General features: G+C 36.3%; 1 protein-coding gene across 1 annotated transcript; it reads left to right on the top strand.

The window, feature by feature from the left end:
• The first annotated feature begins 2,375 nt into the window (after positions 1–2,375).
• LOC108669110 lies at positions 2,376–4,788 on the top strand. The gene is made up of 3 exons (XM_018156399.1): positions 2,376–2,396; positions 2,749–2,805; positions 3,123–4,788. The coding sequence occupies exons 1-3, from the start codon at positions 2,376–2,378 to the stop codon at positions 3,372–3,374; spliced, it is 330 nt and encodes a 109-aa protein (XP_018011888.1). The 3' UTR covers positions 3,375–4,788.
• Positions 4,789–21,212: the final 16,424 nt, after the last annotated feature.

Genomic DNA, 21,212 nt, shown 5'->3' on the forward strand with positions numbered 1-21,212 from the left:
ATAATAAAAGACAGAGACGCTAGACTAATCAAAACCATCAAATGTTATAGCTATTTATGCATCAATATAAATGCTGAAATTTCCCTTATTGCACGGGAAATACGTTAAAATGAAATTAATTATGAATTCAATATGAAATTAATTATGAATTTATATCACTTGTTTGCTTAAATCGCAAATTAAGTAAGAATTTAAAAGCAAAGGAAAGTCCACAAAAATTCATATCTTTATAGATATGAACGTTTTCTGTAAAGATATGAATTTTTGTGGACTTTTCTTTGCTTTTAAATTCTTAGAAATTAATTATGATATATACGACACTGGTAAATGTGCGTATACATTTTGCCATATTGTACAGCTTACACACAACGCAGCTGTGTGCAGCTCTCACAAATTAGGAGAAAAAAGTGTGTGTGTGTGTCTCTGAATTTGTCCAAATAGCAATGCACTTTTTATTCTTTTGTGGGTCATCCTGACTCAGTTTGGCACCGCAAATGAAGTAATCTGTGCTAAGTAGCAGGGTGGCCCAGTGGTTACAGTTCAGAGTACCAAGATCGGCGCAGAGAGGCGCGGGTTCGATCCCAGCTCTGTGCGCCAGTTTCTGGCCAGAATCGGCGAGGAGGCCGGGCGGTTAAGCACAGCAGAATTGTAGCAGTGAGTTGTGAGTTCAAGCCCGCAACAAGCTGTGAATGTTCTGCAATGTTAAGAATCGGCGACAGGCCTACGGCCTACTAAACGCTGAAACCGCTATATTAAGTCTGCTCTGAGCTATTCCTGTTGGCAAGAAAACTGTTACTAATAGAACAACATGACCGGTTAAATTCTATGTGTGGCACTCAGCTTGCAGGCAACCGCATGCCTCTGTTACCCGCCTGCACAGATGTTGGCTTTCATCGACGCTGGCCAGACAAAGACCGACCTGTCGGTGGTCATTTTTACGACCAAACACTGACATGATCTTGATCGAGTAGATCGGGCTGTAGACAGTGAGAACCTTGCTGCGTGCTAGATACGAGCAAGAACTGAGACAGGATCAGACTGCAGTCTAAAATTCTGTAGCTTCGGCATCAGAATTCGACGCAGGAATTTCGAAGCAGATTTTAGAATAAAAAGTGTATAGAAAATCGATTTACATTTTCACAAATATAATTTAATTTATTTAAAAATATTCATTTGAAAATCAGATTCAAATGAGAATTGGATTTCAAATCTCTAATAGTTGTTTGAAGATGCATAGGTTGAAATATATGTAGTTGAATCTATTTAACTTTCATTGATAATGAACTCCCAGCATCTCCATTGTTCATAAGATTCTCTGTACTTATAATACTTATGTCTATTCTGTTCTATGCTATCTAAATACAAGCAAAAATTATTAATTCATGTCGCGCGTTCCAAAATTTTTGCGATTGTGCAATATTTATGTGATATAAATGCAAAAATTCGTCGCGTTTTCAAATTTAAACAGGAATTGTGAACGCGGTCTTTGGTGCCTAGTTATATTTTTAAATAATAAATAAATAGATTTCTCGCTCGCTTTGAAAAGATTTGCTAAATCCAGACTAGAAAACCCAGGTGAAAACAGCAAAGAACGCGTCCAGGAAACAAGCCCAATGAGGAAAAGCGTAACGAAAGCACTTTATTTGAAACTCAATTTCCAGAGCTAAATAAGGGAGTGGCTCAGAACTGTACTGCATTTGAATGCATAGCTCCAACCCTTCTTTGGAGTGGGACTTATGCCTTGTAAGGTTTACGAGTCCAAGCTTTCGGATCACTTGTTCCGGGCAAACCAAAGCTAATGAAAAGTGATGAGAGAATGGAGATTGCGCTACGTTGCTGCGTTAAGCTTCAGATAGAAATATTCTTAATTCTTATAATTTATTTTAAATGATTCGCATACTCTGTATTAATGCAACGATATTCACGGTTTCATTAAAACCCGGCTACTGATGGACGGTAATAATGGGTTTATTTGTAACCTTGATTACTTGAAGAAGTTTACAATTTGTTAACAGTTTTACCACTCCTTCATCAATGTCCCGGGTGGTTGAAGTACATTTCCTCCCTGTAGGATTCTTACTACAAACACGTGAAGGTTCATCAGAGTAAAAACTATTACGTGCTTGAACTAATTTTTTGGAAGGAATTACCCTACTGTAATAAACTCCGTGACTTCCGCAAAAAAAAGATCATTTACATGAAAAAAAAAACTGCTAGCTGACCGAATCACTACATTTTATCATGATCTCTTTTCCTATTTGTTAGAAATATATGGTGAATTAGTCAACAGTAAACTCTCACCCCAATCTTGTTTCATTCACGATTCATGAAATGCTCCATGAAATACATTCATCATTTCGAACTCCAGCGTTCCCATGGTTTTATTGCCTGTACAGGTAAAAAATGGAATAGTTAATTATTTAAATTAAATTCTGATGCAGTTATACCTGATATTTGCTTGTGGTAATTGAAAATATCAAGCAAATAATATCGTTTTTTAGCATTGACGAATAGTTCTTAAAAATTTTTTTTTAAATTGATTTAGCGTTGATTTTATTATGGGTTGAATGGACAAAATACCGAATTTTCATGTTGTTTTATTCGACAGTTAGTGCAACAGTTAGTTTAAGCTGACTTTACACCAGTTACCCATGGTTATTAAAATTATTGAAAATGTTTAATTCTTTATTTATGAAAATTTCGACACTGGTTTTTCGATTTTAAACAAGTGTAATCTTTTTTTTACAGATCATCGTGATTTGTTCAGCGCTCTGCGCTCTGGTGACATCATCGCCCTTGCCTCAGGTACGAAAAGCAAATCAAAAAATCACGAAAACATAAAACTTTCTTTCACAAATGTCTGAGGGATTTTAATGCCCAATAGTTTCCAGTTCATTTAAAGGGAAATCAGCTTACGCCGGCCAATAATAAAACTTGAAATTTTTCTTGTGTTTGTTGCAATAATTTCTTTCGAAAAAATTGAATAGATAAATTTTTTTTATCGAGGACAATTTTTTAATTTTTAAAATGTACTTGAATCGAAAAATTTGAATGGAGGACAATAATATTTTGCAAATATTTTAATAACATGTAGTTAAAATTATTCAACCTTCTCTGATCAGGATGAAAGTTTCGCCATCATCCCCTACAACTACGGTTACGAGGTACAGGATCCTGAGACGAACAACTTCCAGAACAAAGCTGAAATAAAGACAAGTGAAGGGGACGTGTACGGTTCATACTCTGTACTAATGCCTGATGGGTACATCTACACGACGACGTACAACGTCACCGGCGACAGCGGCTACGTCTCCAGGCTCGTCAAGACGCTCGCACAACAAGAAGTTCTTCCAGAACCTAGAACTGCTGCGTGATTCCAATACAAAACTATACCAAGAACTTAGAAGCAAAAGAAAACTCTAAGCCTATTCACCATGTCTTCATTTGGTTGACGTTTTGTTTATTTTTAAATTCTTGATGAAATTGAGATTTAAGCAGACTAATGAAATCATAGAAATTCTCACCTGTTGATGTGGTATATTAAATTCTTATAAACTGATTTTAAAATTCATAGAAATGCGGACATCTTCGAAATAAAAACCTCCGTTAATGCATTGCCCGGCTGAAATGCGAGCTAAGATGCAAGTAATTAGTACTCTTCTACGTATTTTTCAACGTAACAACAGCAAAATTTATTGATGTATTTGAAATAAAACGTATGCTAAAATGATATGTTTGACCGCAAATCACGCTATAGATTTGTTATGAATTTTTCTAAGTTACAAACGGCCAAGCCAAAGCCAATGTTCGGTCGCATAAGATTGGTTTAGTGAAATGCAGGGATAAAATCTGCGTCACCGATGATTTATCCACATTTTGACAAGCATCAGTTCATAATTTACATCTCCATAACAGTCCTTCCGTGAAGTAGAATTAAAATGCCATTTTTTTCTCATTCTGTCTTCTGCATAGTTGCTTGAAGTATTAAGTATTAGATAAAAATTAGGATTAATTAGGTAGTAAATAAAGCCGATGTGTTTCCCCGAACCTTCCAGCCATGAAACACAGAAGGTCCGATAAATCGAACGATCATTTCCTAGCTTTCTAGTACTTCTTTATATTAGTGCGATATTAGCTTAGGAACTATCAAGCATGCCAGTAATATTTTATATGAAATAATTTGTTCATTTGTAAATGTTTAATTTCGCAAATGAGTGAATTACGTGAGCTAGAAGCGAGAAATTTTATTTTCGGGAATTTATAGAAAATTACCAGTCTGCAAATCTGAAAATTATGAATTATTGATATAAATTGATTATTCTATAAACATCCATAATATCAAATTCTTTCATAATTTCTGTAAACAATCCTAATTTAATTCTTCCATATTAAATTCATTGATAAGCAAAATTTTCGAGCTGCTTTACGTGAGCCTCCATTTGCTAACCCGACCAAGATTTGTGGGTAAAAAACTAATTTTATAATTTAAGTATGCATTTAAATATGGCTCTAAAATATTCAATTATTTTTTTTTTCGATGTATTATGCACTGGTTCAATTGATTCTCTAATGATTATTCAAAATTAAAAATTTGTCCATGATGTTTTACTTCACAAGACCACGAATAAGACAACACTTGAGTTTTCTTAAAAGCCTAATGAATAATTTTCATTTTATACCAGCTTTTAACTACAGGTTTTTTAAATAAGATTTTTGCAAAGTTTCCCCAAATATCCCCTTCGTTTATGAACGCTTTTGTGCTGTCTTTTTCGTTTTTTTCTATGTTTTTCTGAGATATTTTTTTTTGTATTTGTTCGCTTGTTTTTATTGATTAAAATGAAAACCCTCTCTAAAAATTTTTATATTTTTCCAAATTTCTATTAAATTTAAGGCTTGATTTATCGAGTAAAATAACTTAGGAGATTAAGATACGAAAACATCAATTATTTAAGTGTTATATTCTTCGCGAATCGGTGATGAACAATTTTTTTAAAATCCACTTTCATTCGAATTTTTTAATAGAAATTTCTATATATTTATATGGCTCGTATGCAGTTTCAAACTTGCAGTGTTAAACACTGTGCAATTATTCTTGTACTAGACTTACCTTTTTAAAAATCCTTTTTTGTCCATTTTAGAATTTTTCAAAAATATCTTCATCAAATTTGTCATTACCGCTGATTCTCACCGACTTGCACAAACTCATGTAATCACACACAACAATTTTAATAAACTTTCTAAAACAAAAAAAAATCATACATTGTAATTGGGTAACTATTTACGAGAATTTCTCAATTGATTCCCTCTATGAAATTCGTTTTCTCCAACTGATAACAATTAAATAAATGTAATGTATTGTTGTTTAAAACCAAATTTAGATTGAGTACCCGATTGGGGTTGGCTTAAAAAATATGAATGTCAGTTACAGCGATGAAAATTTCAGTCTTGACTCGCTTCATAGGTTCATTAGTGATAGGAAAATTAACTATAAAAATGACAACATGAGGAACATAATAGATAATATGAAGGGAAATAAAGACAAACGTCGCCTCGGGCCACAGCAAGGTTTTATTGAGAAAAATGCCTTTTGATATTAAATTGTTTCTCGTTTATGCAATGACTTATGGCATTGAGTTTCAATTCGGCTTCCAAATCATCTATAAATGAACTCTCTCCAAAGTCTTTATATAATAAATAGAACAACTATGTTAACTTAAGATTACGTAAGGGACCATTTATCCCATGAGTTCATGAGTTATATCCAAGTCAAGAATTTATCCATATTTTATCCATTTTTAATTTTTGTATTTTTTTAATTCCATAAAATTTTTGCCGTGAAACCAACTTAATTACCTTTGATTTTATTCAAATATTCGGGCAAAATTAAAAAATAAACAGATCGTGAAAAACTTGAACAAAAGTAAAAGTGTGAATTATAATTGTACATAAAATTACGCTTCCTAAGCGTGTGTACCTTCTGGCCACTTAAACAAACTATAAATTATGTAACAATTAATGAGCGGGCACATACGGCCCGCGGGCCACAGTTTTCTCATCCCGTGTAAGTTTACTTCATAAATTTACTTTCATATTTACGTCAAAATTAATATGTGAGAGTCTATACCTTCTAATAATAATATTTGTTAGAACAATTTGATGATTATATAAATTTTAATTTGATGGAGAAAAAATGCATGAACGAAGACTATGGACAATTGAAACCAATATATACTTTAATACACATCACAAACATTACAATTTTAACTCCACTACGTATGTGGAGTGTCATGTGATCATTGTATCAACACCGGGACCACGGGGCAGCGAGCTTTGTATCAACACCGGGACCACGGGGCAGCGAGCTTTGTATCAACACCGGGACCATCGGGCAGCGAGCTTTGTATCAACACCGGGACCACCGGGCAGCAAGCCCGATGCGAAATACACCATGTATAACCTGAAGTGTCACTTCAAGATCGGGTTCTACTGCGTTCTGATTTTGTACATATTGGCCGATGCACCCAATTACCGGACCAAACTGAGTCAGGATGACCCACTCAAGCTCAAAAAGCGAAATTATTATTTATACAAAGTTTAATTTGTGTTCATGCTGTACGGTTGAGGAATACCTCGGGCCTCACGTAGAGTGATACGCGTGCCGTAGGATGTTGAAAGAAGTGCCATGATATTGAATGGAGTGAACGAAAAAAGTACTCGTAACCGAACGGTAATGATATATAGATGAACTTGGTTAGCCCTTTAAATTAGCCCGAATCTGCAATGTTGTAATTGGAATGTTGCCGTTGTATCAAATTAAAGAGGAATAACCAGCTTTCACACTTAATTTTTCGACGATTTTTAGAAAATCTTAAAATCCATCCCGCAGCTTCGTGGGTCTCTTGTAGGTCACAGTCAACGGCCACACCTCTCACTACGACAGCTAGTGCCACCTACTATATATAGACGTCTTGGACAAATTTACGGCCGGACCCGCGGCCGGTCTCGCGGCCGCCGGACTAAAAACATAGAAAAAACCTAGCCAATCAAACGACTTGCTGCTCTCAACTCGGTGCCCTCGACCAATGCGATCAGTCAGAAAAATTGAGAGTTTTAATAATTTTCAACAAATTATATGAATATTTATCTCACAATCGAGCACATTAATTGCGGCGCGTATGTGACGCAGACGTCGATTGAAACAATTGTAAGTGTGACAAAATTTTTTTTCATTTTAGTACGTTTCAGCGCCTTTTCACATTTATGGAAAAAATTCACTATTGTGCTCGTCATGTCCGTCCATCTGTCTGTCCGTCTGTCTGTCTGTCCGTCCGAGACTTCACGTTTTCGTCGACGAGAAAATGCGCTCTCTGTCACTCACTGCAGTGAGTACTGAGTTATATTTTTTTAATCTACGTCATTTCTAAGCGTGTATGAAGTGTAACCTTGTCTTGTTATGATTTTCAAGTACAATTACGATGTTGCGGTGTTTATGTGAGGCTCTCCCATCTGTACTAGTGAGGTTTTCACTTATTATTTTTTTTTTGTCCTCAGAACCTCGTTTACCGAGCCTCTCAATCAATATTTTCTTAATTCTGTTATTGTAAGGTTGAATTTATGTTTAAATCATCTCTTATATTATGTTTTCCACTCCAAAACATTTATCCTCTAGAGTTCGACCATGAATGCACTTATTAGAAATACTGAAGCAGTTATGATCTAGAGTTCTTCAGTGAAGGCAGTTTCTGTCATAAAAAAAACATAGCGCTGTCGGCGCTGAAGAGTATATATAGAGGCCTGATGTATATATAGAGGCAATGTATATATATAGAGGCCTGATGTATATATAGAGGCGATGTATATATAGAGGCCTGATGTATATATAGAGTCGATTCTTGTACTTTTCGTGACTTGTTCACAGAAGATCCAAAAGCATGTACCTACTTTGACAGGATTTTTTTCAAGGCTGACGATAGTTTGAAATAGCTACTATACTTCCACCGGGTTCGATATGGTGCTAGGCATTTCAAGTCTGAACATATATTTTTCCTTAGCTTTTTCGACTGATGAGTAGTTAGCAGATCGATTCTTTAGAGAGGTCATTGCTGAGTTCACATTGCGTGCTATTAATTGAGGAAGTTTTATTTGTTGAAAATAATTTGGAGTAGTTTGACCTGCCAAGAGCGGTGCAATATTGATGGCTTTGACATTAATCGCTCATTAATGATTGTGCCTCATGAGCGCGGCATGACAAGAAGATCGAGGCTATCATATATTATTTATATGATCAATTTAAACTTTGGTTCAAATTAAAAAGAAGTTGAATATTCGAGTTCTAGACCAACAATAAATTCGCTTATTAAACTACGAGTGAATATTAAAGTATGTTCAAGTTTTGATCACAAGTTCCAATTTGCGAAGTTTACCTCGAGCTGCATGCGCATGGATTGTGAACAAGTCAAAAATCAATATGAGATAAAATAATACAAAAGATTATCAAAAAATATAGCCGGAAATATTGTGGTTAATAAGTCAACAATGATAATGGAGAAATGAATTAGGATGGACCATTGGAAAACATAAAAATAACTTTAGAACCAACTTCAACAAATTTTTTAAACGGTTGATATGAATGCTATAATAGTTGCAGAGAATAATGTACAACATTTTTTAAGCATGATAAAACAGAGAAAATTGTGCCTATAAATATATATGTTGACATATATAATGTGACCAAGTCATTCGCGCCAAGGCCTGAGGAGTGGAGTGTGCATCCAAGAACATCACTTCTGGCCATATTGTACTGTCATTAATAATAAATTATCAGTGTAAATATTGTTAGCAAACCTTTTGTAAGCGTAGTTTTTAATTGTCTATTTCTTATGGGCTTCTATATGGTTTACTTGTTCATCAGACCTTTAGAGTGTAAAAGCTAATCAGCGACGTATCAAAAAGTTTCATGCTAACTCAGTTGTTCGTAGCCCGCGTCAAAACTGCCCACAATATTTCGGTGCGTTAATTTATGCCTTCTTATAACTTGTTTATAGTTTTGATGGTTATTTGTAATATTTGAATACTATAAGCATATATTGAAGTTTATAGGGTTAATATATTTATGTTTGTTCTTTCAGATACAATTTTCCATTCAATAAAAAAGAAATTTGTTGTCGGAACTGTGGTTATCCTAAAACCTGAACGCGGACTCACGGCAACCCAAACTCAAAAACGGAAAGCGTTTTACAATCAGTAATAGTAAAGTTTGCACAAATAATAATATTATCTCGTGCCAACTGTGTCCGATAAGGAGATACATGTAATCTGCGAAGTGTCATTTAAAACATCATGTATTGTAATTTCCGTTTCTCATCAAAATATCGCTGAAAGGCACTCATTTAATTTCGCAATAAAATACATGTATTTGACCTATAACTTCTATGACATGTCCAATTATATTGCGATTACACTACCTATAAATAAAGATATGTTTATTGCTTGAAATGCGTAATGACATATTTATCATTGACATAGCAAATGAATGACTATTTGTCTCTGACATTACACATTAATTAAGACATATGAGTCACTATATATGAGTAACACGTATCGTGATAACACATAGATCGTGAGTAACGATCTATCTCCACACGTGCCACGTCAGTGAGGATGAATCTATGAAATATTTTGTAAATGCTTTCTAGTCTAAACCCTCTACCGCCTGACATGAGTAACCAGAGCAATATTGTCACGCGCCTACTTCCCAAAAAGGATACGTTCTAGTGAGCACAAAATGACTTGCACTGATGGTTGCCGCCACGTACGACAACTTTAAAATGTTCTCTGTTGCGTGCAAACGTCTACAGGTTGCTACACTCAATAGTTTACGTATAATTTAAGTTGAAAGTTGTGTTCCCAGAAAGTTGGTAGAGGCGGTAGAGGGTTAAACATGATACAGGAGCAACGATATACCTCGGGCATTGCAAACGAGTAAAGATGTAGATTTGACATGACCCTCATTGACATGACTTGACATGACCCTCATTTGACATGACTTGACATGACCCTCATTTGACATGACTTGACATGACCCTCATTTGACATGACTTGACATGACCCTCATGTGATGATATATTCATGAAATGCCTAGCTAATGTTAACTTGCTTCTGACATGACACATGATCGACCATATAACTTTATAATTCGCGCGAAATTCGTGCCAGCGGAGGGGGTCGCCACGTGTCCATAATTAATGTTTTTCAGCTATTAAGTTGCACTCAACTTTGCTGCTGCTTAGAATTTAACTAACCTACAATATTTAAACAGCCAACATTAGTACGAGCGAAGTCGAGAGGATAATTATTATCTTCCGATTAACTTTTTGCTATTTTCGCTAACGATATATTAATTGGCCTGAGGCAGCAGCGCGCTGGTATGAATAATTTACATGATAGCGTATCTAGGAAGTATTTTAAATACGATCATAAATTCTTGGCTATAGCTCCTGCTATTGGTCTCAGTACCTCGAGTGAGTAGGTTGTGGGTGTCTATAACCAGCTTTATAATTGAATATATAACATAATAGTTAAATATAAATTTAAATATTATCACTTAATTTCAGGTAGAAAATTTTCATTAATCGTCACTTTTTTTTTAGGTTAGCCAATTTTTCAAAACAGAAATTCAAAGCTTCATCGGCATTCAAAACAATTAATCCTTGGATGTTAAAGTTTCATTTATCAAATTTAAATTAGGAGAGAAACATATTAGCAGAAGATATAATTATGTGTTTTTCCTAATTTCGGAGAATTTTAACAGCATTTTCTCCAATATCAAACACATTAGAACCTTTTTACTTGCAGTCTGGTCAAAATTTTACGCAATGCTTCCGTCATTTCTGCCCCAATTTCAGTATTTTTGTTTCCACTCGGGCAAATTAAAATTGCATAAAATATTTCATCCATTTCATCAATTTCAGTTATGCTTCTCCATAATGACTAATCAATTTTTTACATAATTTTTCAGTTTTTCTTCCTAAATTTCACTTTTTTCACTTCTATTCAGCCTGATGAAAATTTCTTCGAATATTCCAGCTATTCTCACAATTTCAATTTGATCTTTTATTCAGCGTGACCAAAATTTTCTCGAATATTTCATTCTTTATCGATAATTTCGCATTTGCACTTTTAGGAAATATAGACATGTTTCTTTCGATAAATGAATTTTTCTTGCCGGATCTTCCTTTATCTGTAGTTGTTCACAGGCAGTTTTTATTTTATATAGTATTATTATCTAGTATTATTAAGTATCAGTATATTTAAACCTTGCGATGTGACATGCACGAAATGTCAATGCACTTCTGTGCTTCAATGTTTCATGCATCTAATTGCTCTAATTAAAACCCAGTAAAGTGGAATAACTAACAATAAGTTAAGTATCACTTTTTTAATATGTGATGTACAAAATTAAATTTAAATGTAATGATTTTCACGGTTAAATCAAGCCCTAGTTTTATCGCTGGCCCTCTTAATTACGCTTACAAACTTCTATGTATTATTAACTCTATTGGTACGTTCTCCGTTTATGCAAGCTTGATTTATATTCATAGAAGGTATTTTTACTACTATTTATTTATTATACGATATTAAGATAATAAATATAGTTACTAAATGATCATCAGGCAGAGAAATGATCGCCTGTCGCATGACTGCGTCGGCTTTTACCATTATCCGACGAGTGAAAATACGGAAATTCATTTTCCGTACGAACTAAGATGAGGTCTAATTCACTTTGGGAACTTCAATTTAAAGTAATTATAAAATTTTAATTTGAAAATAGATTAGTCGTTTATTTCAGGAAAAATTTTTCCACAAAAGACGTACATTGTAATTCAGTTACAATGTACGTTGAGTGGCAAGTTGAGCAGCCTGTTGAGTAGTTTGTTGAGTCGCTATCAACATATCATCAAGTTCAACAATAATTCAGGAAACCAAAAATTCAAAAACCAAAAATAGCCAAAAATCATCATTTTTTTGTAGGAAAAAAAGTTTTCTGAATTCTTTTTCTTTTTTCTCATGAAATTTTTGTGCATTTTCTATTTAATCAAGTGTAACACTTATTCAATAAGGACAAAGTTTATAAAAAAAATCACTTGCCAGCTCATTTCAGCTGACATGTATATAATCCCAACAGTTATTAAGTGACCTCAAAGTGATCCCATGTATCATATACACTTCATAATCAAAATATTGCTTGGCATGTTAAAAAAAACTCCTACTCTGAAAAAACCCAATGCCCAGGTCTCATTATTTAATAAATCGGCAAGTTTGTCGTTTGACAGCAAAGAAAAAATATTATTCTGATATTTTGCAATTAATGAATATTCGACAAATCTTTGAGCACTGGCATACACATACCTTATATATTATATAACCACTCCACTCAGAAATCATCAAAAATTTTTAAGGTTGCATTGTTGAATTGTGTTATTAACAGATTTTGTATCATTTCAAATACGAAAAGTATATTCAGATGCCAAGACTCATTTCGAATTACAGACGGAAAATAAACTTATTTTTATCAAATTTGAATTGTATTAAAAAAATGCCTCATGTTTGTTTCACATGAGCCATAAAATTGACGAAATAATTAAGAATATTTCATTGCAAATCCCAAATCCATCATAAATATTATAAATATACGAAATACTTATTTTCTGCTATATATCACGTTTAGTAGAAAGCCACGAGGCTGCGCAGCCTTAAATTTTCAAGGTAAACGAGAAGAGAAATTAAATATTTATTTCGTTATGGAATGAATTTCCTGGCATTTGTTATGTCAAGAACTAAAATATGTATGAATTATAAGTTTGTTCATTTGTGGAGATGCATTGCTGCATAGGATTAATGAAGATTGAAATTAATATTCACATGTCTCGATGTGCGTGAATAGTTTATAAGATCGCCAAGATCGGAGAAGCGAGTTCGAGGTTCGAGACCCACAACTGTTGGTGAAAATACTGGTCGAAACCGGCAAGGTGGCCAGCACGAGTCAGTGTCTGGCCAGCATAGCATAATCAGAATGTGCTCTATTATTTTATTATTATTTAAAGATAAGATTCCTGAGGTTATTATCATTAGGTGTGTGAGTATCCAACACGGCCTAATCACGGCTTGCCCCATTATGCTATTATTCTATTCTTGTTATTATCAGAAGGTGTACACCTATTCAATATGGCTTAATCAGAGCGTACCCCGTTATTTTATCATCACTGTTATCATCAGCAGGGATTACAAGAATCCAACATTGCTTCATCACAGCGTACGCCATTATATCATTTTTTTTATGTTACCACCAGCAGGCGTACAAGTATACAACATGGACTGCAGCACTAAATCGGCTCTGATTGTATCTCCACTGAATGTCATGATGATCCCTATCTAACATGACTACGTCACAGCGTGCACCATTATATTTATGTTATTTTAATGTTACCACCAGCAGGCCTACAAGTATTCAACATGGACTACAGAACTAGATCGCCTCTGATTACATCTCCACTGAATGTCATGATGGTCTTGTTCGCTGTGGGCGTCCGCGGCGTTGACAGCGAGTTCCTGGGTTCAGTTCTCGCCTACAAAGTGGACCTACAGCCCTCGGACCTCGCGGACGACGTGGTCAACACCACCTACCCGGACATGTCCCTCGTCCGGTGCGCCGCTGTGGCGTCAGGGCAGGAAAACTCAACTTTCTGTTTGACCGCCACACGGAACTGCATCGTCACCAACGCCTCCATCCCGCCCTACTACAACAACAGCGATGGCGGTCCTTTCCATCTCTGCTACACCACCTCAAAACCGCTCTTTGATAAAGGTTAGTGACCTAAACGCTTCCATCCACTCTACTACAACAACTGTGATGGCGGCCCCTTCCATCTCTGCTACACTACCTCCAAACCGCTCTTTGATAAAGGTTAGTGACCTAAACGCCTCCTTCCACTTTACTAGAATAACAGTGATGGCGGCCCATTCCATCTCTGTACACTACCTCCAAACCGCTCAACAATAAAAATTAGTGATCTAAACGCTTCCATCCCCTCTACTACATCAACTGTGATGGGGGCACTTACCATCGCTGCTACACCACATCCAAACCGGTCTTTTTTTAAATAAATTAACGTGTTTTCGGCTCCATTTCTCGGCCAAATAAATGCCTTCATATTAAGGGTCAGCAAGACACCTTGTGTCTTGCTGTCTTGGCACCTTGTGTCTTGACAAATTGTGTCTTGACACCTTGTGCCTTGACACCTTATATCTTGACACCTTGTGTAAAGGTGTCAGCAAGACACCTTTGCTGGAGCATTAATTTACTCTTTTATGCAAGCGTGTGAGAAAAAGAGGGCCACGTTCTGCCTTTGGTCATATGCGTTTTAACTGTTGATGTAATGAATTTCGCATTTGTGCATTTTCCCCAGGTATCAAATAGCCTAATTTTAACCAAACGTAGGTAGGCAGATCACATATCAACCCGAAAAATGAATGGGCCACGATATCAAAATACTAAAAAATAACATTTTTTTACCAATAGCAAGAGCAGAGAGCGAGGTAGCAATAATGAGCCCTTTGGCCGGCCAAAGTGGGTCAGGATGATCCACTTTTGCCGGCCAAAGTGGGTCAGGATGATCCACTTTTGTTGGCCAAAGTGGGTCAGGATGATCCACTTTTGCCGGCCAAAGTGGGTCAGGATGATCCACAAAAAGGCATTATAAATGCATCTTTATTTGGACATAGTCGCGCTCATTTTTTTTAGTACACGGAAAAGTTCAGAATTAACCAAATTACCTACAAAAGACTAAACTGGCTCTATTTCCCTTGTGTTTTGCGAATTCTTGATGCTGTAGGGAACACCGAATAATAATTATTAATAATTATTTCATTAATAGCTGGGTTACATGTATTTACATATTGGTTTTGAGTGAACTCTTTCGTTACCTCGTGTATGTAGATCCGCTATGTACTAATAATTCAGTGTTGTTTGATCCTTTACGGAGGTATAAGCGCTTCTGTATCATTTCTTCTGTTTATTTTGCGGTAAATTTCTATTTCAATTCAGTGGTGATATGTAGGGGTGTTCATGATTATGATTAATTATCAGTCTATTATTGATTTGTTGTTTTTCAATGTAGGTATTCTGTTTCTGAAGTGGCAGAAATTTATGTGGCAGAATTTATTTATTTATTAACTTTTAATTTATTTAAATTTACGAGTTTTGTTATTCATATGTTTCAGAAATGCTCCGAAGCTTGATTACGAAGTTAGGACATGAGCTTGGGGAACACACGGTTCAGATGTTTTTATATTATATGTATTTGCAGTTTGCTTACTTACTTTCTTCTTGCCTGCTTACTTCGAAAAAATCCCTGAATATCATTCATAAAATATTGTATTAGATCCTATACCCTTCCAACAGAACAAGTTTAAATAATGGATGCTGCCACCAACATTTTCCTTTCAACAGATGCAAGTGAAAATATTAGATGCAGTCACCAACGATTCCATTTCATCAGCTGCAATTGAAAACAATAAATGCAGTCACCAACAATCCTAATCCAACAGATGTATTTGAAAATAATAAATGCTGTCACAAACAATTCCATTTCAACAGTAGCAATTGAATATAATAAATTCAGTCACAAACAATTTCATCTCAGCAGTTACAATCCAAAATAATCGATACTGTCACCAACAATTCAATTTCAACAGATGCAAATGAAAATAATAAATGCTGTCACAAACAATTCCATTTCAACAGTAGCAATTGAATATAATAAATTCAGTCACTAACAGTTCTAATCTAACAGATGCCATTGCAAATAATAAATGCTGTCACATAAATGATTCTCTTTCAGTAGATGCAATTGAAAATAATAAATGCTGTCACAAACAATTCCATTTCAGTAGATGAAATTGAAAATAATAAATTCAGTCACTAACAATTCTCTTCAACAGCTGCGGCGCTAGTGGACTGCAAAATGAACGGCAACTGTTGCCCCCGACCCTTCCGGAGCGTGGTGAACGTTGGTTGCGTGTACAGCCCCAGCGTGTTTTGGTTCCCGCTCCTGACCTACCGCCGCGCCCAGAGGATGTGCAAGAGCCTCTGGCCCACTGGCAGGCTCTACATCAGACCTTCTAACTACGGCGCTCTCGTTACCTACCTCAGGAGTACTTGTAAGTACCTATTTGATGGTGCTACCTACCAAACTTCTATCGTTAAATCAACTATGAATTAAACGTGCCGCGCCCAGAGGATGTGCAAGAGCCTCTGGCCCACAGGCAGGCTCTACATCAGACCTTCTAACTACGGCGCTCTCGTTACCTACCTCAGGAGTACTTGTAAGTACCTATTTGATGGTGCTACCTACCAAACTTCTATCGTTAAATCAACTATGAATTAAACGTGCCGCGCCCAGAGGATGTGCAAGAGCCTCTGGCCCACAGGCAGGCTCTACATCAGACCTTCTAACTACGGCGCTCTCGTTGCCTACCTTAGGAGTACTTGTAAGTACCTATTTGGTGATGCTACCTACCAAACTTCTATCGTTAAATCAACTATGAATAACTACGGCGCTCTCGTTACCTACCTCAGGAGTACTTGTAAGTACCTATTTGGTGGTGCTACCTACCAAACTTTATCGTTAAATCAACTTTTAATTAAACATTGTCCGGTTGAATTCAACCAGCGTGGAGCTTCTGGTTGAATTCAACCAGACAATTAAACGTTGTTTCAACGTCACTTTCCTGTGGGTTAGTGACCCGTGTCTACTGGGTAATCATTTATTTTTCCATTTATACCGTAATGGGAGCTAGATTCTTCTGTTGTTTCCGAAGCATTAAGCTTGATGCAAAAATAAAACTCGAGATTTAGGGCATTCTAACAGAATATTTATAAAAAATGCAATACTATAAAAATACTAAATCATAAATGTCTCAAAGCTTATTTTCAATATATATTTGTGGATGAAGATCAATATTCAATTAATTTGCTACTTCGCATTTTGCTATGGTACTAGTGGGGTGAAGCCTCGTATTTCGAAAGCATTAGATGATATATATTTTGAATGAAGATAGATATATTTTGAATGAACCAATAAAATAACACAAAAAATCTGTGTCGAAATTTTTTGTCTACTTACGTCATTAAAAATACTAAATCATTTTTATACGCTTATCGTTAGTCTCGTGTTAGGAGGCGAAGTCGACGCTCCATTAGCTCGATCATAATTATTATTTCCTTAATTAACCTTGCCTTTTTGCTGACCTCGTGTTCAAACCGTGTTAATCGTATTACTACCCTCTGCTTATCCTGTTTTTCTTTAATTTAATTTTAGTTTTTGCTAATGTGTTTTCATTTTCTTTTCTTCAATTAAATTGCATGTTCGCTCTTTTATGTTCGTTCGTTCAGGCCTTTTTAGCGCATTTTCTCATTTATGGAAAAAGGCGCTATTATGATCGTCATGTCCGTCCGTCCGTCTGTCTGTCCGTTCGTCTGTCTGTCCGTGACTTCACGTTTTCGTCGACGAGAAAATGCGCTCTCTGTCACTCCCTGCAGTGAGTACCGAGTAGTATTTTTACAACACTTCTCTTTAACTTCACTTCTTGTTTGTTTGTCTGTCAGTCTGTCTGTCTGTCTGTCGGCTACAAATCTTATAATCAAAATTTAACACACTTCTACTTATCCTATCGATCTGAAATTTTGCATAAATTTCTATATTAAAAAAAATTGAAAAAATAATTTTGTCAGCTACAAATCTTATTACTGATATTTGACACACTTTTACCTGTCCAATTATCCTGAAATTTTGCACACTTGTGTGAAGTTGGAGGCAATGCATGAATCAATTGACAGAATAAATAATTTGAAAAAATTTTATATATTGAAATAAATTGAAAATTTTATTATTTTAATATTCGAAAATAAAATTAGAAATTCATTGTACATCTGTAACATTGGAAACACTGGATTCTTTAGAAGTGCTGTCTTTAAAAAGTAATTTTTAAACGTATAATATTTATATTGAATCCACGTCAGTCCATGAACCCCGTTGGATTTGTGTCGCTCGCGGAGCTTCTGTTCTTAAATTAATTTAACGTCCAGTTTTAGAGCTTGCTTTTAACTTCGCAATCTTGCATGCTCATATTTGACACCAGTAATTACGAACGAATACGCCTTTTTCTATTTTCACTTTCACCCTTATTATAGTTCTCAATGAGAACTTTTGTCTAGGGTTCCTCAACGGAAACATATAATTTGATTATTGTTCGGATTTAATTTGCTCATAATTTTTTGAATTATTTTGCGTTATACCTACAATTGATTGTACGATAGGTTCTAACTTCTTTTCTGCTCTTACTAGAAAAGAATCCAAACAATTTCCGTATCGTGAACTTGACCTGCAAACCTGTCAGCTTGCTTCTTTGTAACTGGCTACTAAATTTTATTCTGAAACCCGCGATGTAATAGAATAGAATAGAAGTGTCGGCGTTGAAGAAATAGGCCCATGGCCTGTTGCCGATTCTTGAATTTTTCGTGACTTGATTCACAAGGGATCCGGCCTTTGGAACCCGATCTTTCTGTAGCTGACGATTGATTGAGATAGCTGCTGGACTTATTGCCTGGTCCGTAATTTGCTAGGCATTTTAAGACTGAACATATGCTCCTGCAGAGCTTCGTCTAGTCTGTTTTTGAAGATGTTCATACTCGGAGCTTACTGAGGTGAGGACCGAAAGAGACATTAAATTTGTTACAGAGCCTTATTCCTCCGAACTTACATATTGATATATTAACATCTAATTTCTGTAACTGTCACGATTTCTGTGATCTTTCTTGCAGTGCTAACAACTACCAAGTTTATTATTTCATTCAGCTGTGAGCTCTTATCCCCTTGAAATTGTGAATAGATAGGTTTTTATGCCCTATTACTTGTAAATTTAGGTTCTAACTGTGTTCTGTGCTTTCAATTGTATTAACTTGTGACTTTCTATGTATGTTCTAGATTCTACGAACTGACGATGGAGCTGGACTCCGAAACGTTTTCTATATAAAGATATGAATTTTTGTGGATTATTCTTTGCTTTTAAATTTTTAGTCAACTTGCGATTTAAGCAAATAAGTGACATTAATAGTTTATTATTTCATACTTGATACTGACCGATGTTCATCAACTTCGTTTGACGTTACAGTAAAGTTTCTTCGCTGCATTAACATCTTCTATTCCTAATTATACCAAAATTCAATATCTTCTGTAATTTCAAATGAACAGAAATTCCGAAATCGACTGTAATATGTAAATCTAAGTCATATGTAAGCATCGGGTAAGCTATTTCCTAAAATTTCACTATACATAGCAGTTGCATTGAGCGTTTAGGCCACTCTATCAAAAATTGTTTTTTGTTCATCGATTTCTGCATACTCTCCCGCAACCATGCCACAAATTTAACTCCTGAACAAACTCTGTACCCAGAGGTGGGCAGTAGCGCGCTACATGTAGCGGCTGCTTCATTTTCAGTAGCGGTAGCGGTAGCGGTGCTGCATATAAGTAATTGTAGCGGTAGCGGTAGCGTCCGCTACATATTTAAGTAGCGATACGAGGTTTTGCCGCTCCAGCGCTACCGCTACATTTATAGATAAAGCCTTTGGATTTTACTTAATAGTATTAAATATTATTTAAAAACCAGCATGATATATACATAATATAAATTACAGAATAAAACTGTACGAAAGATTTCGGTGTAATGTTGTCAACCTCAGCCTGTTACTAGTGCCAACATGTTAGTTGTTACCAGAGGTGAGCAGTAGCGCGCTACATGTAGCGGCCGCTACATTTTCAGTAACGGTAGCGGTAGCGGCGCTACATTTAAGCAATTGTAGCGGTAGCGGTAGCGCACACTACATTTAGAGCATGTAGCGGTAGCGGCCGCTGCATTTCAAAGTAGCGCTGCCCAGCTCTGCCTATAACCTATAAATTTACTCATTCACTTAACCGTCGAGCTACGCAGTTCCTGACCACGCTAGAAAAACCGCGAGCCACTAAAGTGTGAAGTAGGTACATGCTGGCCTCTAACACGCAACCTGTTTTAATGAGGTATGATCTGTTACAGTTCAGTACCCTGGTAGCGAATACGTCTGGGTGGGTGCGACCCGGATCGGGACAACTTCCGACTTCCAGTGGAGTGACAACACGACCGTGGGTCATACCGAGTACGGAGCATACAGTCTTTTTGGTTTTACTTACGATGAACCCGACGACATTGGTAATCTTTACAGCCGATTGGACAGTCCCGACTGTCTCCTTGTCTACACAAATGAGGTGGTTAACAAGCTGGCGGATGATTATTGTGACGGGTGGGCTAAGTACCTGTGCCAGATTCCTTAACTCGAGGACTGAACTGATGCTCATAACTGATTTCCATCTAACTGAACTGATGCCCACGTGTTCCGTTAGGTTTTTGCGAAGCCTGTTTGTCTCCCATCCCAACGCGCTCGGTAATCTAAAACGCCTCTTCAGAAGCTAATTTTAAATGTTCTACTAGCGATGAGCCCTACGAGACTAGTACAACTTCCCCTCAGGGGGGACTTCCAAAGCCTGTCTGTGCTCGTCAGAAGTCCTATGGGAATTCGCGCTCCTAGATGGATTGTTCCTGAGCGCCCCACCGTTGAGATCGCGGTGTCTGACTGCGGGCTTCAGTTTTGGGGTTAAGTTTTTTTGTAGGTAGATTCCTTGCATTTTCCTTCTCTGTCTCTTTCGTGCGGGCGGCCGACGTCCCGTGTAAGCGACCTCTTGTTCGAGTGTCTTAGTTTCTGTTGCTTTTCCCCTGTCCCTCCTTGTCACTTCGTCTCTTTGAGATGCTAACGCTGCTTCTTTCGAAACAGCTGCAGCGGGCTGGACAATTGAGACCTTCCGCCCCTTGTGGGTGATGATTAATTTGAGATTTGAGTTATTGAGACTTTCCGCCTTGCTGGCGATGTTATCTTCTGACCTGTGGTGCAAAATAGCTTGATAGCTGAAGCGCTAGCAAACCATTATAATACTACTACTACTACTAGTCTACTAATACTACTACTACTAGCACAACTTTGGAGCTTCATCACTTATGCTATATTAGAGCTACAAGTACACTGAAAAAAAGTCGTTAAACTAAGAGAAAAATTTTCTGTTTCTTCA

The sequence above is a fragment of the Hyalella azteca genome, unplaced genomic scaffold (assembly GCF_000764305.2).
Source record: "Hyalella azteca isolate HAZT.00-mixed unplaced genomic scaffold, Hazt_2.0.2 contig17820, whole genome shotgun sequence".
Classification (NCBI taxonomy): Eukaryota; Metazoa; Arthropoda; class Malacostraca; order Amphipoda; family Hyalellidae; genus Hyalella; species Hyalella azteca.